The 27,006-nt window shown below is 48.1% G+C and overlaps 2 protein-coding genes across 14 annotated transcripts in view; both read right to left on the bottom strand.

Annotated features, from left to right (window-relative positions):
* The window catches only part of CTTN (cortactin), a 42,832-nt gene extending 33,562 nt beyond the window's left edge, over positions 1–9,270 (bottom strand). For 2 of the 4 annotated variants that reach the window (XM_051967182.1, XM_051967184.1), the window contains exons 1-2: positions 9,160–9,270; positions 298–381 (exon numbers count right to left, since the gene is read on the bottom strand). The gene's annotated coding sequence lies outside the window, so the exon portion shown is untranslated. The remainder of the gene's footprint in view (positions 1–297; positions 382–9,159) is intronic. The other 2 variants (XM_051967183.1, XM_051967185.1) reach the window with 1 other exon arrangement.
* A 6,353-nt stretch (positions 9,271–15,623) lies between these two features.
* PPFIA1 (PTPRF interacting protein alpha 1) overlaps positions 15,624–27,006 on the bottom strand; it is a 97,989-nt gene continuing 86,606 nt past the window's right edge. For 8 of the 10 annotated variants that reach the window (XM_051967559.1, XM_051967563.1, XM_051967560.1 and 5 more), the window contains 7 exons: positions 23,615–23,790; positions 23,430–23,527; positions 22,662–22,837; positions 21,967–22,035; positions 20,794–20,959; positions 18,425–18,495; positions 15,624–17,149 (listed from right to left, as the gene is read on the bottom strand). In XM_051967559.1, coding sequence (XP_051823519.1) covers positions 18,437–18,495; positions 20,794–20,959; positions 21,967–22,035; positions 22,662–22,837; positions 23,430–23,527; positions 23,615–23,790 — 744 coding nt within the window. In that variant the 3' untranslated portion in view covers positions 15,624–17,149; positions 18,425–18,436. Of the gene's footprint in view, positions 17,150–18,424; positions 18,496–20,793; positions 20,960–21,966; positions 22,036–22,661; positions 22,838–23,429; positions 23,528–23,614; positions 23,794–27,006 lie in introns of all 10 variants that reach the window. The other 2 variants (XM_051967562.1, XM_051967568.1) reach the window with 2 other exon arrangements.

The raw sequence follows: 27,006 nt of genomic DNA, 5'->3' as shown, positions 1-27,006 counted from the left end.
GTGCAATGGATAGTGTTGAATGGGAGTCTGAGTTTTCGGATTCAATTCCAGCCTCAAACACTTCCCAATTGGATGACCCAAGGCAAGGCATTTTTGTGCCCTATGCCTCAGTTTCTCCACCTGTAAAATAGGGAAAACAACCGCACCGATTTCTCGAGATTGTTGTGAAGCCCAAATGAGGGAATTCGTGTCTAATCTTTTGCAAACCTTAAGAAGTTGTATAAACTCGAGGTAATTCTATGATTTTCTTTAAGGAAGGGAGAAGGGGAGAGCTAAGAGCTCGTGTGATGGACCAACCTTTGTTCCCAGCTGAGGAAGGAGGACTTCTCACAGGAGACCGCTCCAAAAGCTTCCGTAAGCCGTCAGGAAACGTGCCGCCGTCTGCAAGAAAGCGAGAGCCAGCGCTCAGGAAGGCTCCGGGCCGCCTCATTTGGGAGCGCTCCCCGAACGCTGCCAGAGGAGCCTCCGATTTTAGTAACCGGGTCACCGAGTCCAAAAAGAGCCTGCGCTGATCAGAATCAGCCGCTACCTGGGGCTCGGAGCCCAGATAAACGCAAAGGAAGCCCCGAGTGGCAGCCTAGCAATGTCCTCCCCCTCCTCCTGCCCCCCAGCCCCCAGCTAACACACACACACACACACACACACACACACACACAGGAAATGCCTGGTCACTGGCTCGGCCCTCAGAAAACTCCTCCAAGTTGCAGAAAACAGAGTTCCATTTTTGTCTTCATTAGCTTAACATTGGGATAACGCGCGCCTCCTGGAGATTTAAGCAAAGTGGGCCGAAAAGCAGGCAGACAGCGAGGGATCAAATGGTCCCGGGCCAGTCTGAGGAGGAAAAACCAGTCTCTCCTGCCGCCAGCTAACTGGTTGCAGTGCGGACGGCCGCAGCATGGAAGGCCAGAGAAGGAGCTGAATAGATAATGAGGAGGTAAAGTTACTGGAGTGAGAAGCCAAGAAATCAAGAAGCCGGGAAACAGAGGAAGTGAGACATGGGGCTGGAGGCCCTGGCCACAAACCCCAAGCTCCCGGCTCTCCCTCGAGATTACCTCACCGGGTGAGCCCGGCGGCTCCCTCTCCTGCCCCCACCTCTCCGCTGACCTCCAAATTCTGCCTTTCAGATGCCTCCTCCTGTATGTCCGGCAGACACCCCCAAATCCATGGGATCTTTCCCCCAAATCCTCCTCCTGTCACCGTCCAGAGTTCCCCCTTCTCCCAGTCTCCTCCCAGGCCCTCGGGGCTCCCAACCCAGGAGCCACGTGGGGCTCTCCATTCTCTCTCTTGGCTGTGGCCAAGGTCCTTCAGTGTCACCTCTGTGACATTTCTCAAATTCGCCCCCTGCTCTCCTGCTGCGCCATCTAATCACCTCGGGACTATTGCGATAGCCTGGGGCTGAGTGTATCGGCTTCAAGTCTCACACAGACTCCCCTCCCTCCCCGCCAACTCAGTAAATCCCAGTGGTTCCCCAGGGCCTTTGGGTTCCAACACAAAATGCTGTTTGTTAGTCATTCACACTCTGCCCCTTCCTACCTTTCCAGTCTTCATCCACGTTTGTCCCCACTGGGGATTTCTGATCCTCTGGGTCACACAAGACTCTCCACCTCCCACCTCCAGGTATTTTTTCAGGCTGTGCCCCAAGCCTGGAGCACCGTCCCTCCTCAATCCCACCTCCTGGCTTCCTTCCCGTTTTAACTAAAATCCAGTCTTTTCTAGGAAACCTTTCTCAGCCCCTCCTAATTCGAGTCCTTCCTGGTGTTCATTATGTCCTATTTGTCCCAAGTGTAGTTCACTTTGTGTAGCTGTTTATATCTGGTCTCCTCCAATCAACTGGGAGCTCCAGGGGGCCAGGGACTGTCTGTATCCCCAGGGCTTAGCACAGGGCCTGGCACATGGGGGTGTTCGATGATACAATGTTTACTAATTGATTTAGATGCTAAAACAGCCTGAACTAAACACTCCTCCTCTCCCCCCAGAGAAAAACAGATTCAAGATGAAGAGAGTGATTCCAGGGACCACCTGGGGAACCACTTGGCTTTGCTGGGGCCTCGTGCAGTTTTCTCATAAAAGTTCCATCTAAGACTCTCCAAGAGGTGAAATACGTTGGGCAGCGGACTGCTTCCAGCTGACAGGAAGCTCCCAGAGGGCAGGACCTGCTCATTTGGGTCTTTTCACCCCCATATACAGCACAAAGACACGATCAATCGGGTTAAATGCCAGAATTTCCGATCCCATAACCTTCTTCTCCCGGATTCGGCCCCGACCCGCCATGTCTTAAGTGTCAGATTGTGCACAAGTGCCACAGCTAAAGAACGGGCTCCCCTGTAACAAAAATCCAGGGAAGACCTCTGCTTTCCCAGGAGGCTCAGCCCCTCTGCTGAGCTTATGGGGCGCGCTGTCCTGGGTGAGGCAGGATGGTTGGACAGGGGTGGTTCTAATATTCTAGGAGTTTAGAGACTCATTGAGGAGGCAATAGCAAACACTGATTAAGCACAAAAATGGAACAGAGAGTGAGACCTGGAAGACAAAAGGGGAGCAGCTCGGGGGTGCTATAAAGCAGTGAACCCAGAATAAGGGAGTTCAATTCCATCTTCAGTCACTTAATTATGTGGCCCTGGGCAGTCACTTCAGTGCCCCCTGCCTCAGTTTTCCCAACTGTAAAATGGGTATAATAATACCACCTACCTGCTAAGGTAAGCTTAAATGTTTGGGCCACATAATGAAAAGATGGGACTCATTAGAAAAAAAAAAAAGATGGGACTCATTGACATTGGGAAAGACTGAAGGCAAAAGTAAAAGGGGACAGCAGAGAACATGACAGAAAAAGAGATAACGTCACGGAAGCAACAAATATGAGCTTGGAAGACTTGGGAGATAGTGGAGGTAGGAAGGTCTGGGCTGTGATGGTGTACAGCTGGGGTGGGGGATGTCCTGCCCATAGTGGAGCCTGTATAAGGCCCTTGAAATCTTGTGCTAAGGCACCCGCAGGCGATGATGAACTGAAAGTTAAATACCCCGATCTCCTGGGGCCTGAGTTTTAGAAGTTAAGAATTTCGAATGACCCTCGAATGACAAATATCCACATGGCTGTGCCAGAAGCAAGGTTCTCCAGCATCGCTAAGAGTCAGACACAAATGAACAATAGCAACAACCGTAGGATCAAAAGAAATAATAAGTGGAAAGCACTTCCACAGGGCATCGCACGTGCCCAGGTAGGTTCTAGGTTACTTTCCAATTCTAGGCTAGTATTCATAGGCACTACAGGCAGGGCCGGTGCGATGGAGTGACATTATATCCCCAGGGCAGACTCACAGGACCAGTTAGATGGCACCTCACACCAAACCTTCACCCAAGGGAGTGCCCGGTCTACTGTGCTGGGCAGACAAGCGGGCAGCTAGCCACGGCTTGAAGACTCCTAGGGGAGAGGAAGCAGCAACAGCAGAGGCAGGAAAATCATGGTGATCTCTAACTTCAAGCAGCTTCTTTGTAATCCCCTCCCCCCCCCCCAGCTTCTTTGAACCTTCCCTCTCCCATCAGCCAAGAGACCAAAGAGAACAAATCAGTCCCTGCCTCCAGATGACTGACAATCCTTCAGCTACTGGAAGGCAGCCCTTAGATCCAGCCAAAGCCTCATCTTTTCCAAGCTCCCTTTCCATTTCCCTCAAATAATCTTCCTGCTGCACCACCCCGGCTGCCTTCCTCCAGACAATCTCCAGCTCCTGTCCGTCCCCAGAACTCAATGTGGGGTCTAAAGGAAGCAGAAAACAGCCCTCTGCCAGTAAACTCTACTTTCCTGAAGTTACCTGAAAAAGCTATAGCCCTCTGCTTCCTTACATAGTTTGCAGTCCACTCAAACCACCAGATCATTTTCAAAACTGCCTATCTATTCATGTGACTCATCTTATACCCATGAAGTTAATTTTTTAAAAGCCTTATAAAAACATGGATAACTTTCAACATTCATCCTTACGAAATCTAAATGTTTTCCCTCCCTTTCCCCACCCTCCCCATTCAGCAAGCAATCCAACATAGGTTCAACATGTACAATTCATGAAGTTGATTTTTTGCTCCCAAGCATAATCTTTATTTACATTTATCAAGTAAGATTATATGTGCAAGGCACTTAGCACAGGACCTGGCAGAAAACAGGTCCCACTTTACAAAGGCTTCTTCCCTTCCCCTCATCCCTATGAATTTCATCCAATTGGATTCAGCCCAATAGGCCCAAACTATCAAATAAGCTTCTGGAAAGAGCTGTCTGGGCTTTTGCTTTGTACCCCAGGCCTTCGCACAGTGGCTGGCACTTCTACACACGCCCACTGATTGATTTTGGATGCTGACTCTCATCTAATGTGCCAGCCCTCCGTCCCAGCTCGGTGCCTCCCACCAATGTGATGAGTCCGCCAATTACGGCTTGATCCAAGCCATTGACAAAAGCATGGTGGGAGCCAAGGTCAAGCACAGAATTCTGGGGCACCGTTAACGATTACTCTTTGGGGCTAAGCAGCCATCCACTTCTGAGGGTCTCTGGTGGATTGTCTTCCCCAAGAAGAACATGATACCGCATCAAAATCTGGGCAAATTGGCTCAAATCCCAGAGACACCACTGGTGGCGGCCCCAGTGCCCACTGCACCGAGGCCCAGCTCGAGCCATGCCGCTCACTCCCCAGACCCGATACCATGTGAGGAACTTCTATGGTAGTTCTCACATCTGTCTAAGGCCAGATGACAAAACCCAAAGTTCCCAAGTCCAGTATTTAGCTTGAAGCAGTGAAGTCATTTTTTAAAGTGCCTGATGGCAATTAGTAAACCCTGAGTTCAAATCCTGCATCAGATGCCTCCTGGGTATCATTTAACCTAATGAGGATATTAAGTAAAGATCAAAGCAACTGCGTCTGTAGTTACAGTGAGAAAAAAAATGAGGTTCATGTGTAAGGCACTATAAAAATACCAGTTATTGTTATTGATTATTCTGTTTGGGAAACAACATGCTAACAAAAAGGTAGGCAGACAAGAAATTGAAAACAAATACGAGGTGGTTCAAGAGGAGGGTCCCAGGAGGGGCGGATAAGAAAAGACTTTCCATAGAAGGTGATGGTTGAGCCCAACAAGGAGATAGGGGAGGCTGTGCCTTCCAGACATGGAAGATATGGAAATAAGGGTGTCTCCTGTAAGGAGAGGAGAGAAAACCCTTTTAACTGACAGAAGAGTGTGTGGCCAATAGAATAAGGTAGAATCTGCTTGGGAAGGTTATAAAGGCCTTTTCCAGCCAAATTTAGGCCTAAAAATTGGAATTCACTGAATGTTTTTGAGTGGGAAGTAACATGGACAGGTAAGTGGTACTACAAAGTAACATTGGAAGGCAGGTGGTACTACAAAGTAATATGGGTGGGTAGATGGTGCTACAAAGTAACAAAGGTAGGCAGGTGATGCTACAAAATAACATGGGTAGGTAAGTGCTAGGCAGGTGGTGCTACAAAGTAACATGGGTAAGCAGGTGATGCTACAAAATAACACGGGTAGGTAAGTGCCAGGCAGGTGGTGCTACAAAGTAACATGGGTAGGTAAGTGCTAGGCAGGTGGTGCTACAAAGTAACATGGGTAGATAAGTGCTAGGCAGGTGGTGCTACAAAGTAACACGGGTAGGCAGGTGGTGCTACAAAGTAACACGGGTAGGTAAGTGCCAGGCAGGTGGTGCTACAAAGTAACACGGGTAGGTAAGTGGTAGGCAGGTGGTGCTACAAAGTAACACGGGTAGGTAAGTGCTAGGCAGGTGGTGCTACAAAGTAACATGGGTAGGCAGGTGATGCTACAAAATAACATGGGTAGGTAAGTGCTAGACAGGTGGTGCTACAAAGTAACATGGGTAGGTAAGTTAGCAGGTGATGCTACAAAGTAACAAAGGTAGGTGGGAAGTGATACGATGGCTAGAGGACCATGTCTGGAGTTATACTGATCTTCAATTCAAATCTGGCCTCAAACACTTACTAGCTATGTGACCCTGGGGAAGTAATATAACACTGTTTGCCTCAGTTTCCTCATCTGTAAAATGACAAACCCCTCCAGCATTTTTGCCAAGAAAACTCCAAATGGAGTTAATTAAAAAAACAGGAAGTAACATGATCAGGCCAATGCTTGAAGAAAATTCCCCGTGCTGTACGTGCTCCTTGGGGAGACTGAGGCATGGAAGTTCTGGGCTAAAGAGAATGTGTATTAATCTGACACCAATATGGTGAGCCCCAGCAAGGCAGGGAAACTCCAGTTGCCCAAGAAGGCTGCACAGGGGGAGAGAGCCAGCTCCAGAAAGCAGAGATGAGTGGGGCAGCTGTGTAGGAGGGCCTCCTGGGGTGGAAACACAAGGCAGCCTCCAAGGCCAGTCCGCTTACCATGTGCCAAGCACCACAAGACTAGAGATAAAAAGGCACAAATCCTCCCCCTCCCCTCAAGAAGCTCCCACTCTAATTGGAAAAAAAAGGCTGAGAATAATCAGGTCCACGTAATTGAGGGAAGCAGTTCTGAGAGGGAAGGCAGGATCCGAGCCGAGTCCGGAAGGAGGCCGGAACTGCTGAGAGACAGAGGAGGAGGAAGGACATTCCAAGCAGGGGAACCGCCAATGGAAGCGCTTGGAGGCTGGAAATGAAGGGCCAGGTGTAAGGCCAGGGGTGCTAGACTGGAGAACACAGAGAGGGAGTAAAACGGGAGAAGATGAAAGCCAGCAAGGAGTCCAGCTGGCTGGGAAGGGCTTTAAATGCCAAACAGCTGACTTGATAATGGATTCAAGGAGCCCCTGGACTTCTGAGTAAGGGCAGGGGCTGCCGGGCCTTTCTTTCTTTGCATCCCCAGCCCTCAGCACAGAGCCGAGCACTCGGGAAGCAAGGAAGAAATGCTTGGAGATTGGACTTGATGGAACGGGTGTGTGGTGTGGGCAGGGGGAGGATTCTGGCCGAACCTGCTGGGAGAAAGGCTGAGGAGGGGAGGCAGGGAGTCCGGGAGGAGGCTGGTACTAAAATCCAGGTGAAAGGCCTGACTTTGGGTGGTGGCTGAGCAGGGAAAAGAGTATCCCTAAAGTTCTGCGCTAAAGAGGAGAACTGAGGGGGAGGGTAAGGAGCCTAGAAAAGTCAGCTGGAATCGGTTCCTAGGACTGAAAATGAGGAGGGAATTGAAACAGCCACACCTGAAGTGAAGGAACCCCTCCCCCCCATCTCAACAGCCTTCCTGTGTCCTCACAAACGGCAGAGTTGGAAGGAACACCAATGGCAACTGGTTCAACCTTCCCCTTTATCTCCAGCAAGCAAACAGCCTCTGCCTGGCTACTTCCAGAGAGGGAGAGCCCGCTCCTTCCCAAAGAAACTCCTCCAGGAAACGGGCATTTATTAAGTACTTACTGTATGCCAAACAGTGCTAAAGGAGAAATACGTGGACAAGCAAAAACCAGTCCCAGCCTTAGCAGTTCCAGGACGAAGTGGGAGACAAGTAGCCATATACATACAGGATATTGAGATCTGTCCATATGTCTTTCTCCCCATCCCTAGCCATCCCATGGGTCTATCTACGTATCCATCTGACTTCAAGGCAGAAAGAGAAACACTGTGGCTAGTTCTGCCCCCGAAATTTGCTTCTCGGCAATCCCAGACTAACTTGGGCAATCTGGGGCAAGAAAAAAGGAATCTTAATTCTCTCTCCTTTCCTTTCTTTCTTTTGGGGTTAAGTGACTTGCCCAGGGTCTCACAGCTAGGAAGTCATGGTCTTCTTTGTAAACTGGAGAGCCCTTCAAACGCTAGAAGACCAGTAGCCAGTCCCCAGAAGCTTCTTTTTCCCTCCAGCCAATTCTCAGACAGCAGAATCCCAGGGCCCATCGCCGCCCTCCCAGCAGAGCGGTCCCGAAATGTGTGCGCCGGGTGGAAATGCCTTCCCTAAGGAAATCTTTTAAACAAATGGCCCCCTCCCAAGGAGATCCCCGGGCCCGAGAGGCTCAGAAAGGCGGCCGGGCCCCCTCCCAAGGAGATCCCCGGGCCCGAGCGGCTCAGAAAGGCGGCCGGGCCCCCTCCCAAGGAGATCCCCGGGCCCGAGCGGCTCAGAAAGGCGGCCGGGCCCCCTCTCTGGGTCCCGGCGCTCCCGCTGGGGTGAGAAGTGGCCCTTGGGAATACTTGGATCCCCAGCAGACCTCAGCCAGCTGGGAGAAGCGGGCTGTGCTCGTGGGGCACGAGGCCCTGACTCACGGGGAATCTGGGAGGGAGCGAAAGCCACAGAGTCCGGGAGGGCTTGGAGCCCCCTACCCCTCCCTCTCCCCCGAGGACTAGCTCTCCTCTGGCTCCCGGGCCAGGGGGAGGGCGAGCGCCAAGGTTCCGGCTCCGGCTCCAGGGCCCCGGCGGCGGCTAGTCGGGAGACACTCTCCTCCCCCCGCCCCGAACACCCCAAATCCTCCGGCCCCGGCGCCAGGAGCTCCCGGTCCACCAGAAGAAACAATTGGCCGAGTCCCGGCTCCCCTACCTTCCCAGGAGAACTTTTTCCGCCACGATTCCAGTGCCCCGAAGCGGGCCGGAGCTCCAGCAGCCCTCCCCCGCCCCTCCCCCAGAATGGAGCCGGCAGACGGAGGCCCTGGGCTGGAGGGGGAGGGGACCCGGCGTTTTCCCAGAGGCCAGAAGGCGCGCACCAGAGAGAAGGGGAGGCAGCGGGTCAGGGAAGGCGCCACACCCATTTATCCGCTGGGTCCGAGCCGGCCCGGCCCGCGCCCTAGGCCTGGGGCCCCCTCCCGCATCCCACCCAGCTCCTACCTGAGTCTTCTTCCTCCCGTCCCCTCCCTGCTCCGTGGGGAAGGAAGGGAGGGAGCGGGGGAGGGGAGGGCACCCCCTTCGCCGATCACGGCCCCCACCTCCACCCCAGACCGCAGAGGGGCTCAGCTCCGAGCGGGCGAAGGAGGCTCCCCGACCCCATCCACATCCACAGTCACGCTCAGCACGGCCCCTCCTCCCTCCTCCTCCTCCGCCTTAGCCCCAAACCCGCAGCCTACAAACCGCAGCACCCCAAGAGCTACCACTTCCTCCCGAAACTCCAGCCGGGCCGGGCGGAGGAGCGAGCCCCGGCCTCCCTCCGCGGCGCCCCCGCCCCGGGCTGCACAGAGACCCGGGCAGCCTCCGGGTCCCGCCTCCGTGCGCTCACCTCGCTCCGTGCGTCCGAGCTCGCCCCGCCGCCCTGTCCTGCCCTCCTCTCCTCTCCTCTCCCCTCCTCTCCTCGCCCCGCCGCTCCGGTCCAGCCGCGGTTTCCGCTCGCGACACTTCCTGTGTCGTCAGCACCGGGATGGGCCCGGGATGCAGATCCCGGAGGAACCACCGGCGGAGCGGAGCCGAAGCGGTCCTCCCGGGCCGGCCTGCGCCCCGCGCCCCGCGCCCCCTCTAAGAACGAACCTGCCCCGCTTGGGTCTCTCCGCCTGCTCGTCCCTCCCAGCCGAGAACCAGGGGGCTGCCCAGGCCTCCTTCACCATTCATTCGTTCTGCCTTCCCTTCCTGCCTTCATTTCTCCTCCCAGCCCCAGCCTGGGCCCTCGGCCCCCCAGGGCTTTCCGGTTAACTGGCTGGAGCCGGGCGCGTCCCCCCGCAGAGACTTTGTATCCCTTCGGGGTTTGTTGGTGGGCAGGATGGGAACCTGGCCCTCCCCGCGCTGCTACTTTGTATCCCTAGAGCTTGAGCTGCTACTTTGTATTCCTTAAACTTGGAGCTGCTACTTTGTATCCCTCAGGCCGGGCGCTGCCTCGGACTCAGCTCGGCCATTTCCCTCCCAGACAGAGCTGGAAGAACCTGATTCCTCGGGCCTCCCGAAAGCCTCCTTCCACCCAGATCCCGTAGCAGTCAAACCGCCTGTCACCTGAATAGCTCGAGAAAAAATTAAAACCTGGGAAGAGCCCCATCAGTCAGCTCTCCCCCAGTATTACAGAGGAAGAAACTGAGGCCCGAAGACGCGAGATGACCCATTCAAGCTCACAAAAGGCATTGCGGATTCCACAGGGCCTCTTAAGCTCTGAACTTCTGCCCAAGTGTGGGCAGCCATTTGCCCAAATGGAAAGAGTGGGGTCTGTAGACGGGAAGACTCATCTTGAGTTCTAGTCTGGCCTTCGACACTTACTAGTTATGTGACTGTGGGCAAGTCACTGAATCCCATTTGCCTCAGTTCCAGATTCAGGATCGTTGACAAGGGCAACCCAAATGGGGTTTGGAAGAGTGGAAGGGTGGGGCAAGTCTGAACAGGGATGGCAGCAGCAGAAAGACCCAGAGTTGATTTTCTGTAGTTTTCTAAAATGTTCTCAGACCAACACAAGGCATGGGTTGGGGTCAGATATTTCTCTGTAAAAGGGCTTCGGGTCTCTCTTCTCTTTGATCCTCAACAATCCCCGGAAGGCAGATGCTCTATTTCCCATATTTCACAGATGAGAAAGCTCAGAAAAAGCAACTCGGGCTCAGCAAACATTTATTTGGAAAGTTTTTCCTATGTATCAAACACAGCCAGGCCCTTTCCATCCCACAGCTTGGCTAAATCAAACGCCCTCAGCATTATACCATTCTGCTCCAGATTGTCAAAGCTGAAGCAAAAAGCAAAGAGAATTGGGGGTGGGAGAGGGGGCATATTTCTTGCTGGGAAAAAAAAAAAGCAATGGGAAGAGAGGCTAGGTGCCTCCAATTATCTGAATACGTGCTGTCATGTCTACACTGGGGAGAGCCAACAAGGTTCCCCTGAGCAAAGAACTTAAAAAACCTTGAAGGACAATCTCTAAAAGGGAAATTACTGTACTAGGTTTGTCTTCCCTCCTCCCCCCCCCCCAAAAAAAAAGAAAAAACGAGGGGGAAAAGGACCTATATATATATATATACAAAAATATTTATAGCTGCTCACTTAGTGGTAGCGAAGGATTGGAAATGGAAGGGGCATCCAGGAATTGGAAAATGGCTGAACAAGTTGTGGAATACAAATGTAATGGAATAATATTGTTCTATAAGAAATGAGAAGCAAGATGATATCGGAAAAAGCTGGAAAGCCCTATGAATTGATGCAAAGTAAAGTGAGCAGAACCGGAACACTGTACACAGCAACAGTATTATTATATGATGATCAACTGGGCTTAAATTAGTTCTCCTCAGCAATGCAATGATCCAGGATCCAAGATCCCAAAGGACGCTGTTCACCTCCAAAGAACTGAATGCAGAATGAAATACTTTAAAAAAAAAAAACTTTCTTCCTTTTTTTCTTTCTTTTTTTGGGGGAGAGGTCTGTTTTCCTTCTCAACATACCAGGAAAATGTTTTTTGTGATTGCCTATGTATAACCTACGCCAAATTGTTCTCAGGAAGTGGGGAGGATCCAAAGCAATTCCAATACTTTGAGAAAATGTCATCTGCCTCCAGAAAAAGAACTAAGGAGACTGAATGTAAATCAACACATGCTATGTTCAATTCCTGGTTTTTTTCCCTCTTCCATGGTTTTTCCCTTTTGCTCTGATTTTTCTCTCTTCTCCCAACCTGATTCATAAAGCAATGTGTATTAAAAATAAATTTACTAGAAAAAAAAGGGAAGAGGGGAGAGAATTTGGAACTCAACATAAAAAAAAAGAATGCTAGAAATGTTTTTATATGTAATTGGGAAGAATATTTTTTAAATGATAAAGGGAGAAATAAGGGGAATTGGTAGAATCCTTACAAGGTGTTAAGTCACTAGAATTGGTAGAAACAATGCTTATGTTTACACCTTTGAGAGTTCACACATTAGCTCACACATTAGTTCACAAGTTTGGGAGATTTCAGGATTCAGTACGAAATTCACAAGTTTCCACCTCCCACAATCCCACTCTCTCGGAGGAGGAGTCAACCTTTGGGTTCACACCTTTAAGAAATCATATATAAGAAGTTCTTAGAGCTTCGGGTAAGAGACTTGAAGAGATTGAGAAGTGAGAAGTCAGTTGAGGAGATTGACAAGCTAGAGACTGCAGTCGGGCAGAACTGGGGATTCAGAAGCTGGCAGAGGCAGAAGCAAAGGACTAGCAACAAGAGCTCTCGGAACCAAGGAAAACTAACTGGGCTATTTCGGAAGAGACAATAAAGGACTGTACTTTAACTCCTGGCTGCATTTGAGGTGATTATTACTTGGAATTGAAACTAAGGCTGCCTCCAGAAGCCTCCCCAAGAGGCTTGCACCCAGAGAACCATCATATTTTAGAAGAGAACACCACAGGGAATTACTACTGGTTCGTAAAAACAAACCAAGTAGCCAATCCCAGTAAGTCTGTTATTCTAAGTCCCTGAGGCAGGGCTACAGGAGCACAAAATTAAGACTAGAGCAGCCTGTGGCTGTTCAGTCCTGTCAGGCTCTCCGTTCTGCCATTTAGGGTTTTCTTGGTTTGCCATTTCCTTTTCCATTTTACAGATGAGGAAACTGAGGCAAACAGGGTTAAATACCTTGCCCAATATCACAGAACTAGTGAGTGTCTGAGGCCAGATTTGCACTCAGGCCTGGCAGTCTAACCACTATGCCACCAGAGGCTGTATTTCTGGAACTGTGGAGGGCAGGAGCTGTTCAATGACATAGATTCCCCAAGGAGTCATTATAATTTAACAGCATTACACAATCCCACACGACACTTTTTTCCTTCTTTTTAAAATTTATTTACACTTTTTGTTTTATTTTTTGACACTTTCACATAAACGAGCTCATTTGAACCTCACAACCAGAGAGCCAGTACCAAGCCTTTTTCCCATTTCACAGATGAGTAAGTGGGCCAGTAGTTTAACTTATTTGCATTAAGTCACACAGCTAGTAGATGACTTAAGAATGGAAGCCTCCATTGGCTCAAATGAATGAACATGCCCCCTACAACTCCTCATAGGTACAATGTCCTTATTAAGGCAGAGAAATGGAAGCCGTTCTAGTCACTGACTTCTCATCCCTTCCCAGGGACTTGTTTTGGGGCAGATGCTGATAAAGGCCAGCCTGTAACCAACTCAGCTTTTACCTTTGACCCGAAACTCTTGTGTCAAGTGAGAACTGTCCTGGCAGAAAAGTCATTGGATAAGCAGGATGAATACAGAGAGGCTTGGAGAGATTTACATGAACTGATGCTGAGTGAAATGAGCAGAACCAGATAATTATATACCTCAACAACAATACTGTTTGAGGATGTATGCTGATGGAAGTGGATTTCTTTGAGAAAGAGAAGATCTAACTCAGTTTCAATGGATAAATGATGGACAGAAGCAGCTACACCCAAAGAAAGAACACTGGGAAACGAATGTGAACTATCTGCATTTTTGTTTTTCTTCCCGGGTTATTTCTACCTTCTGAATCCAATTCTCCCTGTGCAACAAGAGAACTGTTCGGTTCTGCAAACGTATATTGTATCTAGGATATATGGCAACATATCTAACATATACAGGACTGCTTGCCATCTAGGGGAGGGGGTAGAGGGAGGGAGGGGAAAAATCGGAACATAAGCGGGTGCAAGGGTTAATGTTGTAAAAAATTACCCTGGCATGGATTCTGTCAAAATAAAGTTATTATTAAAAAAAAAAAAGTCATTGGATAAAAGCTCTGTGTTCCCCATGTGACTGAAAGGGAAACGTGGGAAGGGAGTGAGAGCCCCAGTGTTCAAACTCTTGTTTCGGAGGCTGGGAGACCTCATCCTAAGCTTCGGTTTTCCCATCTGAGGGCACTGGTCTACATGGTCTCTTGATGTTTGTCCCGGACCCGAGCGTCTTTTACAAAAGCTTAGCGGGAAAAGCTACTGTGGTGGAGAAAATGGAATTCGCCAACTGAAAGGCTTTGCCGTTCTAAGGAGATGAAGAAATAAAGCACAGAACAAAGGCAACTTCTGTAGGCAATTTTACTTCCCAGGGGACCGTTCGGAGGTCACAGAGATAGGGAGTGGCCCCTGGGCGGGGCTCACCCAGACCTTCCCTCTGGAAAGTCCTGATGTCTGGGGGCTTGCCATGGATCCCAGAGCTAGCGACAGAGGGGTGGCTCTCGCTCAATGAATGACCGTCTGGTCGCGGTCCACGGCACCCACCTGACACAGAACCAGAGGAAATTTGGGCAGCACGTAGGGAGGCTGATTCAGAGCACAAAACAGCCAATAAAATCTCCCCTTTTCACAGAAACTGAGCAATGAAAGGGAGAAATAATCAATCGGACAGAATCCTAACCAAATCCTGCATGGGAGGGCCCCAGAGCTGGGAGTTGCGGATTCCACGTTCACTTCCTTCACTATAGGAAGCTGACTAAAGGCCCTCTACTGCCTGTGATGGTCCAGAGAGGCAGAGATCATGACATGGAAGGTCCCCCAGAATATTTCCGTCCCTCCAGACAAAACCTTGATCAATAGGTGACCATCTTCCCTCAATTAAATCCCTATTCTGTTTAGCACCCCTGTAAGTCTCTAAGTATATAGCCCTAAGGGGAGGCGGCATCTCAGAGTGTGAGGAAGATCTGGGGTTCACTTGAGTGGACCACGACCCTTTAATAAAGTGCCATTGGCGCAAAACTCTGCTTCAATCTCTCTTTTAATGTAGGTGGGATAATTTTACTCTCCACATAACTATCCTGACATTTTCCCCCCTCGGGTTAATAAAACAAAGTAAAAACTGGAATTCTCTTAAGTACCTGAGATTCACGAGGGGAAAAAGAAAACCCAAGAAATTATTGAAAACCACTTGGCCACCTGAACTGGCTCAACAAATTAAAAGTGGATGAGAATCGAGTGATTTTCATGGTGTAAAAAAAAAAAAAAAAAAAAAAGCAAACAGGTAAAAAGAAAGCCACTTGGAGTTCGGACTCGTTAGGAAAACTTCGAAGGGGAAAGATCTGGGAACATTTCTTACCCCTGCACATGCCCGCAGATGGATCGATGAGTGATCGTCTCCTGTCTTGGGTGGGGTTTTCCCCAGCTGCTTTTTTAATAAACAAAAAGGTTAAAAGTTGATCTGAACTAGAAGAAATAGCATCATGTTGTGGTAGCATTTAGCCTCAGGGACAATAAAAAGGGCTGACATTTACAGAGTACTTAAGTACTTTACAGTTATTAGCTCCTTTGATCCCCCAAACCACCCAGGAAGGTGCTTTGAACCCACTGTACAGATGAGAAAACTGAGGCAGATAGCGGCTGACTCGCTCAGGGTCATACAGCTGTTAAACCGTGTGAGGCTGAATTTGAATTCAGGTCTAGCTCTTGAGCCATCAAGCTGCCTCCATTGAGTCCTGATGGTTAATAAGATACGTGTGCAGGCCCAATAAAGCCCTGACTAGTTTTTGTTCAACTGTTATAAGGCCAGCAAAGCGTCAGAGGAGTACGCGGGCCCCCCTCTGGGTGACTGGCTCCTGTGTCTCCGTTTAGAATCCAGAGCACCAGGGGTATGGCAGAGCAGGGACCCCAGAATGTCCCCAAAGCCCTCACCCCTCGGCTCTGCTCTGGGAAGCAGCTTTGGAGAAGGGGCATCCCAGGCTGAAGGCAAAGGCCAGCCCCCACCCTGTGCCTGCCCTCCCTCCCTTGCCCCCCCACCATCCCCCACCCCCCGGTGCTTGTCGCTCCCAGGTTTGACTCCTTGTGCCAGTAGGTGATGGTCAGCATTAACCATGGCTCATTCTGCGGGTGTTTTATTGGCAGTGGAAAAGGCTTCAGTACTTTATTGAAAGAAAGCAATAAATAATACTGTGATAAAAATAGTTCAAAAGTAGGCTGTACATACTTTGTTACATAATTGGAAAGTTCACAAAAGATTAATAGAAAAACAACAGTAACAATGAGTTATACAAGTACATTAAAAGCAGAAACGAATAGGAAAAGGACATGCTATATATATATGCACATATGTATATATTTATATCTGGATCTAGCTATATATATATATACATATACACATACATATATATATAGTTTGCATAATAAATAATGCACCATGATCTACACCAGTTTCTCCTTGGCTTTTTAATGTGCCATTTCCAAAAGTAAAAGGTACATTCTCTACAATCTGAAATGTAATGGCTATAACCATTCAAAGCTCAAAAACGTGTCCAGACGCAGACTTGAAACAAGTTGACCAACAAATGCTGAGAGACTGACAAGTGAGCAGGTAAGGCCTGGCTTGAAGGTGGCGCTGCATCCTGGCAGGGGCGGGCCTTGAGACTGCAGTGCGGGTTGTGATTGGTCCTCTAAGAAATTGCATCAGAGCCTCTCAACCAATGGCGTCGGGAGGAAAGCACTTCTTTGTGGGCTGGGGGTGGAGATGGGGGGGGCGACCTGGCCCTGGACCCCTCCCCCAGCCCCCTTCCTGGCTGAGAGAAGTCTTTTCTGTTCATGGCTTATAGGCGGTCACTGGAGACAAGTTATCCACTGACGAGTGAGAGAGAGAGAGAGTTCCAAAAGCATCCTGAGTCAGTTTTGTCTAGAACGCCTCCAGAGTGTTCTCATGTTTCTCAGTTCGAATTTTAGTAGAGAAGATGATAATTAAAATAGGAAATTTAAAATCAGTCCATGCTACAGAATGAAAAATTTCTTTTTGGAAAAAGATCAGCTGGGATCAGTAATTAAATCACACACCATAACTGCTTGCAATGAAAAGTCTGATTGTTTCAAAACGGTCGCAGTGGTCTGCTTTTTGAAGCATTAGCTTACAAATATGATTGATAATGCCTACTCCGTGGTCATAGGGCACTTTTTACAAATGTAGGAAAATCCTCATTTCGGTCAGATTTATTATTTAAAAAAAATTAAACAATGATAATTACAATAACTGCATAATTTACAAAAAAAAACCCTATTTGCTCATAGGATTTATACTTACAAGCATTACAGTACATTCGGTTGACTAACAAATTAAGTATAAGAACCTCATGAATTGATTGGAAAAGATATTTATAATCTGGATACACATGAAAAAGTAAGTAACCGTATAAATGAAGTCACATAAGTTTACATAAATATAAGAAACATTTAATTCTAAAATATTTTCTCTATGGTATTCATGAATTTTTTTTTTTACTAATTAAAAACTCTGTAATAAAATATCTCATTGTCCATATAACAAGTATTAACAGATTAAAGATCCACTCAATTCTAAAGTGTGGTCTTGGCTGAGTTCAGAACGATGCATAATCATCTGTAGAAGTAGTGTGGGTAAACTAGGAGGAAAAAAAAAAAGCACAGGGAAATGAGTGGCTATCAGCCAAAGGTCAGTGAAGAAGCCGTTGAAAAGCCTAAATCCCAACCCACGCTACCTTCTTTAAAGAATTAATTAGCCGAGCAAAACCCACGTTTTTTAATTACAGGAAGAAATGTCCCTAAACAAAGTTACTGAAGCATGTCTCCAAGTCAGGCACTGAGACCATATAAAACCGAGCCAGCCTCGCTTGGAAACTTTTCAACAGAAAGTGTGCCCAAGAAAAGAGACTCAAGTCTCACAAGGGTCAAAGGGGAGAATCCCTTTGAAGAAGAGATTTCTCCCCTCCTGAGACCCAATGGCTCAGGATTTGGTCCCACAAAACCCAAACGATGGGAAGTGGCCACAAGCCAACAATCCCTGGCTTTGTGTTTCGTGTGCCCAATGCCATGTTTCAATGACCCTCCTTCTTCTTAACTGGATTTTGCCTCATGGTCCAACTCCAAAATCCAGGGATGAACCTGCTATGAACCTTTAAGTAAAATCTGTACCAGAAAGAATGCAAATTATATCAGTGAGAAGACTTGGGCTTATTGGTGGTATTTAGATTTCAAATGAATGTAACTGAAAATGGCCCATTTACCATTTGCATTTGTCACCTGGGAATCTAATTAAAGCTCTGTTCCTAGGAAGAAACATGTTAGATTACCAGCTCACTGCTCCAAATGAATTAGCCTCTTCCAGTCTTAGGGAAAAGCTGGTGGTGTACATTGTAAATAAGAACCACCCCTGCCAGAGGAAACCTCACCTTTCCCGTTCGGACACTGGAAAGAGGAAAGGTAAGGCAGCCACGGGATGGTGGCGTGTGGGGCGTTCACTCGGCCAAGTCTTTGACAATATCGGGTAAAATTCTTGAATTACTCTAGTCCCTGACTCCAGAGCAGCTGGGAGCGAAGAGTGACCTTAGTACCTCTATAGTACAAAAGGATGTAAAATATTTTTAAAAATGAAATGAATGAGACTTGGAGAATTATGGTCCAGTGGGCATTCCTTCCTCACCACAGAAGCACAGAAAGCCAGGATAACAAAGAGCCTACTGAGTGCTAATAGTATATGTAGGGCCAGCTAACCCACACTGCTCAAGCTCAGCCTGTTTGAAGCAACAAGGATGGATCCTTGTCTCTCTCTCTCTCTTTATCCAGGGAGAAACGTCAAGGAGACTTGGCCATGGGAAACCAAGTCCCAAGAGGTTGGCATCCACTGGGCACTTTGCGGGCACCATGCTCTCGCTACTCACCAATAGAAGGCTTTAACAGGAATAAGTCCTTACGGTCGCAGAATCCAACCTCTGGCTTCCTGACACACTGCCTGTTTCAAGAGCGCAGAAGGAAAGCGTGCAGAACACAGCATGCAGTTAGTTTTTAAAACCACACGAGTGAGAACAATCACCAAACATTTTGAGGCAGCAGCCGCACCTTTCCCCAGTGGTAGCTGGGTGGGGAATCTCCCTGGAGAGGTGGGGGAATGAATGACAGCTGGACACTGGCCCCAGGGGTCTCTAAGGGGCCTACCCCCTACCCCAGGAAGCAACAGGAGAGGAGGGCCACGGGAAATCTCTTTCCATCTCTCCGTTTGCTATGTCTGAATCAACTGTCAACCAACAATGGGCAATCCCTTGGAGTGTCAGATAAATAGAGAAGAAGATGCCTCAGGAGACAGGCAGATGAGGGAGACCAAAATCTCAGGAAAGAAAGACACAAAAGACAGCAAAAATGGCACCAGCTGTTATAAACTGCTGCTGACATTATAAATTGATGGAGATACTTGAAGTCAGGGTGTTTCTCTTTTTCATACTCTCCAGGTGCCCAATTTGGCACAAATAAGCTAATTGCTAGATATGATTACACAACACAGCAGTTCTGGAAAGGCACAGGATAATCACAAGCATACTTGAAAATGGACCGATGCCCAATTGGGAAGAGAGCTACAAAAGCTCACTGAGGAAAATAGCCTTAAAAACAAAATTAAGCAAATCAAAGCTAATGACTTTATGAGAAATCAAGATACAATAAAGCAAAACCCAAAAAAGGGAGAAAAAAGTGAAATATCTCACTGGAAAAACAACTGACTTGGAAAATAGATTCAGGAGTGATAATTTAAAAATTTAGATGATCAAAAAAAGAGCTTGGAAATCATCTTTCAAGAAATTACCAAGGAAAACTGTCCTGATTTTCTAGAACCAGAGAGTAAAATAGAAATTGAAAGAATCCCCCTCCTGAAAGAGATCCCAAAATGAAAATTCCCAAGAATATTACAGTCAAATTCCAGAACATTTGTTTCAATATTTTGCCCAGGTCAAGGGGAAAACAATACAAGCATCCAGAAAGAAACAATTCAAGTATAGTGAAGCCACAGTCAAGATAACAGAAGATTTAGCAACTTCTACCTTAAAGGACAGGAGGACTTAGAATATCATATTTCAGAGAGAAACGGAGCTAGGATTATAATCAAGAATCACCTACCCAGCAAAACTAAGTTTAATCCTTCAGAGGAAAAGGTCATCATGCAATGAAAAAGAGGATTTTCAAGCATTTGGGATAAAAAGACCAGAGCTGAATGAAAAATTTGATTTTCAAATACAGGACTGTATTTGAAGTATATTCATGATAAAAAGATCAAAGTTGAATTTTAAAAAATAGATTTTCAAATACAGGACTTTGAAGTCCATTCTGAATGTGCTGCCTCCTGGGATAAGACCCTCAGGAGCCATCGGTGCTTCAAGGACGCCAAGACACTTCCTTTCCCAGAATGCATAGCTATCCTGAAAAATGCTCTAGGACACCCAAAAGTGACAAGAATGGGGTTGCAAAGGGGGTTCTTCTCAAATATACTTCCATTTGGAGTTTTTTCCTTTTGTTTTGAAAGCTAGGCAGAATCTGTGTCAATCTTTAGGCCACATGCAATTAAAACAAATGGATGAGGGTCATCATCTGACCCTAAAAGTGCCCAAGAAAGAGTCTGACCTGTTATTTTCTTCAATGAATGATAGAGGAGATATGAGTAACCTAAATTTAGAAATTGCCCCTTTTGAAGTAGATAAAATTATATGACGAGGAAACTAAGGTTGCAGACAATCCTGAAAGTTGGACCTTTATTAAAAGAGCACCTGGAAAACAATCTTGTGTCAGCTCCTCTGTAACCCCCTGACACCATCTATCAAGGAGCGACAGACCCTTTGTCTACAGATTAACTATAAAGATGAAGAGGAGCTCAGATCTGTGTTGGTGGATGAAGAGGCAACCAAAGCATTCATAAACACTGAAGGCCTGAAGCCCACAATCCCAGATATACCGGCCACCAATGGTGGTCAGGGTCCCTCTCAGAAGATGGAAGCACCAGCCAGTAGTGAGGAGCAGGGATTGATCTCAGGAGGCCTGAGAAAGTCTGGCTGGCCTCGACCGTGCTGGTGCGTACAAAAAGCAGAGACAGCAAGTACTCTCGAGGAAACACTCCAAGGGCAAGGGAAAGTTTCAAGGCAGCACATGCATCGGGAACACAAAGGTTTTAAAACTGATTAATCAGGCGAGTTTAGATAATTAAACAACTTACATTCCAACCACAACAGAACTCCAAGCAGGCTCTGAGAAGAGAGAAAGGAGCACCTACCGTCCATTTGCATTTTCTTTGGCTGCATAGAGGGTGAAGACATAGACGAGGTGACCCTGAAATTTGCAGGGAGGGTCTCTGCCGATCCAGCAGCTAAACCTCGAATGTCCTTCGGTCTAAACTTTTTTCTCCACGAAGGGGCTCTTCGAAAGCTTTTATCATCATCCTGGAAAGTTGAGAAGCCGGTAAAAATCCCAGAGAAAGCCGGGTCAAACCTTTGCAGGCACTTTACTTCTATCCAGGCCAGGCCCCACAGGTGCCCCATTTGGTCACTGTCTGAGCACAATCATTCTTGAGGTTGCGTGAAACTTATGTCCAATCCTTCACCCCAGGGTGCTCTCTTGGCCTGAGGGGGCTAATGTCTGGCTGGCAAGAGACCCCTCCCCAGCTTTCCTCAATGACGTGGCGCAGATGCAGCCAGAGGGGATCCCAAAGGTTTCTGGGATAGCCAGCCCTGCATGCAAACACAGACTCTTCCAAAAATCCCAGAAGGGCCTGTGCAGAGTGGGAGCAACAAGGCCGGCCCAGGAAGGCCTAAGCCTTTCATTACCGGTAAGGAATGAAACAGATACAACAAGTTTAGGTAACATTCCATCAAGTATTTCAACATTTTTTGGTAACCTTTGGTCACATCCTGTCTCAACTTTCATCTTCTGGGTCTGAAAACACTAATATTAATGATCTAGCATTGAAAGTTTTTGCCTTGTTAGCCTGCCCCACCCACCGCCTGGCTAAGTGGGGTTGTTTGAGGGTCGGGTGCAGCAGCCAAAGCCAGACCCCAGTATTTCAGGCTAAACTACAAGAGGACACTCATGTTCTGGCTGACTTTCTACCCAGCGCGGCATTCTGGGTTGTCCCAAGTGATTCCTGTACTTCCTCCAGGGGGAGAGCTCGGGGGCCTTGGGGAGTGTGTGCCAGATCAAGAATGTGAAACAAGCAAAATCTCCCAAATCTCTTTCAGTCTCAAGAGGAGAAAATGTCAGAATTTAAAGAGGGAAATTTGCAAAAACAGGGACAAGGTGCTCAGTCACAAATCCATACGCCCAGTTGATGGAAAAGAGATACAGATGCTCCCTCCCCAGTAATTGATGCCCTGATGTCAAATAATCCCCTTAGGACCTTCCACCTCAGAAACCGAGTTCAAAACCCACTGTGCTTAGGCCTAAAACTTACTTCCTCAAACCTTCTCTCAGTGCCCATAACTAGAAGGTTATTGAACTCTCTTTCCAAGACAGCACGAGCCTAAGGAAAAAACAGACAAAATAAAACAAATGGAGTTTCCGTTAAGCTTTGAGGATCTTTAAGGGATTGCTGGCTTATTTTCTGAAAGCTCTAAATATGTTAAACCAAAACCATATTCCTAAGGCAATCTCCCTGCAGAAACAAGATCAAAGCAGGCGCTTGTATAGCAATCCGTTTTCTGACAGTCTTCACTAAATCCTTTTTTCCGGTCAGCATTATATGCAGCCCTTAAATCATGGATTGTCTCCCAAGCGGTCCCTGGGGCGAGGGCACACACCATGATGGCTCAGGGGAAGGTCTATGAGTGAGGGGAGGAAGGCAAGGAAAGCGGGTGATTCTGAGCCTTTAGACTTTGTCCTGGTCTGTCTGGGTGGAGGAAGTCACAGAATCCAGGGCAGCACAGGCCGGGCAGCCAGGGGAGAGAGGGGCCACTGTCCCAGGGGACCCGGTCACAGGAGAATGAGAAGTGATAGAAGACGCAAAGGAGAGCTCTCCTTGCAATGGCTCCGGTGGCCACAGGGGGGAGCAGAGGGCCAGGGGTGGAGAAGGATGGGACTAAGTCCCCGCTTGGGTGACTCTGAGTGACCCGGGGCCTGCACAGGGAAAGGGAAAGGCGCCAGCTTCACCTGTGTGTTCTGCGTGGGGATCTGCAGCAGGAGGGCCAGAGCGTTGAAGTCGAAGGTCTCGTCCAAGGCCACCAGAGCACCGTGGACGCCACTTTCCACGAGGTTGTTGGCGTACTCTTTGAGGCCGATGGACAAGATCCAGCGGATCACGCGGTCGTTGCTCCAGACAAGGACCTCTAAAGAAGGAAAGGAAGAGCTGGTCACACAGGCAGGGGAACGGGCCAGACCTGGCTGCCCCCATCCTCTGGCCGTGAGTGAAGAACTGTCCTCAGACTCTCCCGGGTCTGGTTATCAGCCAGATCTAGCCTAGGGCCTTCATTTCTGTGAGAAGGAGCCTGAGGCGGGGAGCAGTGAAGGGGAAGGTTAAGGTGGGAATGTGAATCCTGGCAGCACCTGCTGAGGTTTAGAGGCAAGCAGAGGTCCAGACTCCCCCACGTCACCCAAGCAGCAAAAGGAGGAAACAAAACACACCAAGAGCAGGCCTACTGAGCGCAGGGCCCATGTTCATCCCTAAAAGATAAAGCCTCCCATCCACAAGCACCGCCAGGATCATCGGCAGCACCGGGACCTTATAGGGAAGGGAGGTGAGGATGAAACGCTGCCCTGGCCACAAGGGCCACCATAAAGGGTCAGCTCTCACTGGGGCCGGTCCTGCTTCTACCCCACAGGCCCACCAGATCCCCACCCCCCACATCCCCTGCTGCTGGCTGAGGCTGAGAGTAGGCATTACAGGATGGCCAAGACTGCAAACAAGAATACAGCACGAACCTTTGATTTCATTCTGACTTTCTTCTCTTCTCCTTTCCAGTTCCTTCCGATCATAATTTAGTTTTCGCAAGCACATGATTCCACACTGGAAGCTGTTTCTGTTTGGAAAAGGGAAACACTCAGGGGCAGCAGCCACGGGCGGGAGCTTCTGCCGCCGCAGTCCTGCTTCCTTCAGATCCACTTACCGGTGAAAACTGTCCACCATCTTGAGCTGTCCTCGAAGGTCTTTCTTGGTCAGATGGTCGAGCATCCGAGCATCCACGAGGCACTCCATGAAGTAACTTCGATACTGAGGAAGCCCCAGGCTGGGGAGCCACTCGTTGCCAATCCACTCATGATTCATGTCACCATAGGCTAGTGTCTGCTTGATAAAAGATGTCAAGAGTTACTGAGGAGAAACCGAGTCAATGCACCAAACAAGTTAAATTCATGGCTGTCAAACTGTCTTTCTATTTTGAACAGCTAAGAGTGGGTCACTGCGGACCCTTCTGTTTACATCATACATCATTACGCCTGCATCCAAAGGATGAACTAGTTCCACACCTAAGGGACATTTTACTCCGAGGCAATTATCAAGTAGACATATTTGTATATAGATATATATGTATTTTCTCTAACATCTGGATATTTGAGGCATTTCTGTGACTGAAAACATAAACCTCCCTTTGCAGAATCACAACAAAATATAGTTAGAATCCATGAATCTCACTGACTATCAACCACCACAAAGAAAAGTCATGACTCATGAACAACTTGACATGATTGGCTAAACCTGAGTTTTTAAACGTGTGATTTGGGGGTGGGGATGAGGGCTGAGGGGAGATAGATCCATCAGATGTCTATGGCAGATATAAAGTGGAAATCTTTCCTGTGGCAGTCAAGGGCTCATGTGAGTGGAAATTTGCAAGCACATACTCTGTATGCTCTGCTACAATAATAGATTCTCTGTGAGGAAGACAACTTTGCAAAGGAGATGCTGCACTGGCTTTGGCATCAGGAGTCTGGTGCAAAAACCTTGCCTCAGACACTTAAGTTCATGTAAGAATATGTCTGTTCCAGCCCTGAAGTCAGGAGGACCTGAGTTCAAATCTAGCTTCAGACATTTATCACTTCCTAGCAAAGTCACAACCCCCATTGCCTCAGCAAAAAAAAAAGAATATGTCTGTTCACATGCACATAATAGAGCCTCAGTTTAGTCATCTGTAAAATGGAGACAATGCTCCTTCACAGGGTTGCTCTGAAGAAAGTGCTCTGCAAGCTTAAAGTCTTCTCTCTGTGCAGGTTATTAATGCACACTGGGTAGATGCAGGAGGCCCAAATGGTTTAGGGTTCAGGCCAGGAGCAACTGATGGCAGGACACTAACAAGCAAGCTTGAATTCTCAAGGAAGCAGACTTTCACCGCCTAACTCAGAGCTCCAAGTAAGCAGGCGTGTCCGGTGGCTCTCCGAAGCACTATTCTTCAGTGTCTCTCTAAAGGACCCAAGAACACCAGGTGCACACAAAGACAGGAAGACTGGGTTCTTTCTGGCTGACCAAACTGAGCCAAAAAACTGGGCCTCCCAAATGGCAAAAGACTGGGGAGAATAAATGCCAGTTTTATCTAATCTTCTGACAGTGGATCCACAACCATGACAAACTTCATTCTGGACCATGAACCTGCTGATAAAACCAGGGCGACAATCCCAGCCCCTCAAGCACTGATCCCAAATCTGTGCTCAGAGATGGCCAGCCTCAAATGGAGTCTGGGTTTGTTGGCTAGGAACCTCCCCGAAGAAAATGGACCTTTAGAATGAATGCCAGTGCTACCCTGCAGCCTGTGGTCACAGACAGCCCCGGGTGGCGGCTGGCCTCCTGGAGGAGCCTGAGCGGCCAATGGCTGTCGCTGTTTGCTGCAGGGGATCCTATATTCCGAAGCCACTATCAGCAGAGAGTGGATGAGCTTTCTTGCACCTCTGCTTCTAGGAGAAAGCCACTCATAAAACCTTTCCAAGTGGCAGGTGAACAAACTCCTGGTGGGAGGACTTCCTATGAGGACTGTTTCTCATTTAAAAACAGGGGAAGAAAAATACTACTAAATGGCTTTCAAAAAGTGAAGTGGAAAGAACACTGGCCTTAAAGCCAAAAAATAAAGCCCTAACTCTCACTTGCTTCATGGCACCAGGCTAAGAGCTGGGGAAGATACAAACAGTTCCCGCCCTCAAGGAACTTACATTCTACACGGGAGACAACATGAAGGTCAGGAGGCTCGTACAAGCTTTATGTAAAGTAGATGGGAGGGAAGATGCTTGTACCTGGAAGGTCTGGGAAAGGCCTTGCGCCAAAGGTGGGTCTGGAAGGAAGCCAGAAAATCAGAGGGCCTTCCAGGTATCAGTGCAAAGGTTCAAAGAAGGAGGCGCATGTCAGCCTCAGGTTTTGAGAAAACCAATCTGGCAGGGTGGATTAACAGGAGAAGTTATGGAGTTAGAATCTCTAAGACCTGGCAACCAATGGACATGGAGAAAGAGAAGCGTCGACTCCAAGAATGACTAAACTCTCTAACCTTTAAAATGCAGACAACTAATGCTTCACACCAGTTAGCAGGGAGCAGAGAGCTGTGTGTGGGCTTTTAAGCGCTCAGACATGAAACCTATATCAAAGGCTGACAGCCAATCCTAGTTATTCCTCCTTACCTGTCTCTTCTCTAACAAAGGAGGTTACCATAAATCAAGTTATGTGCCTCTAAGCTATGTTTATGAGAAAATGAAATTCAAATGTTGGCTGAATTTAATTTCCTGTGGTGAAAAATGAGCCTGAAATAGAAGCCTTAATGAAACTCTATTTGCACTAAATGATCGTTATCGGTTGAAAAGAACTTGCTGAATGTTCAATGAAATGAATCTGTTTGGGTGGAGATGAGAGAAGATCATTTGGGAATTTGGGAATTTCCTAACAAGATTCCTCCACAACTGGTCAGATGTGATCCAAACGACCGAAGGCTAAATCACTAAGGATTCCAAGGTAGGACATTTGGACATAGAGAAAGTTCAAGAAATCCAAGTTAGCTGCGTGAAGGAAAAGGTTAATCTTCTAACTCTGAAAACCAAATCTGCTTTTTACCCTAGCTACAACTATGCAGCTTCTGAAGAGCCTGAGGCCCTTAGCCTTAAATAACAGTTCTCTATCAGAAACCAAAGCCATCTTCTCAGGGGCAACGGCACAAGACAAGAGGCCCGACCACCTGCTTTGCCGACACTCCCGGGACCTTTCCATCTACTCTGCAGCAGAACTTTCATCTGGACCTTGTTCTCCTGTGGAGAGTAAGGTCCAGGGGCAAGTACTAAGACGTTAAACTTGCTGTTACATCCATTCCTAGCACCAAGAGCTGAGGATGAGCTTGCACTTCCAGAGTCCTTGCTGTGAAAGGCTGGGCCCAGCTGTCTCCTTAGTGAGCCTATCCCCCAGGGCTTTCCTCCCGCTCATTAACCCTTGCATGACCACTTCCACACAGCCGGCTCCCAGACCCCTGGCTGAAGCTTGCTATCCCTGAACACAGAGCCCAGGTTTCTGGAGTCAGAGGCGCTGCTAAGCTGACCGTGT

Source organism: Antechinus flavipes, chromosome 6, assembly GCF_016432865.1.
Source record: "Antechinus flavipes isolate AdamAnt ecotype Samford, QLD, Australia chromosome 6, AdamAnt_v2, whole genome shotgun sequence".
NCBI classification, from domain to species: Eukaryota; Metazoa; Chordata; class Mammalia; order Dasyuromorphia; family Dasyuridae; genus Antechinus; species Antechinus flavipes.
Note: the sequence above shows the minus strand (reverse complement) of the source record. Positions and strands in the feature narration are given on the sequence as shown.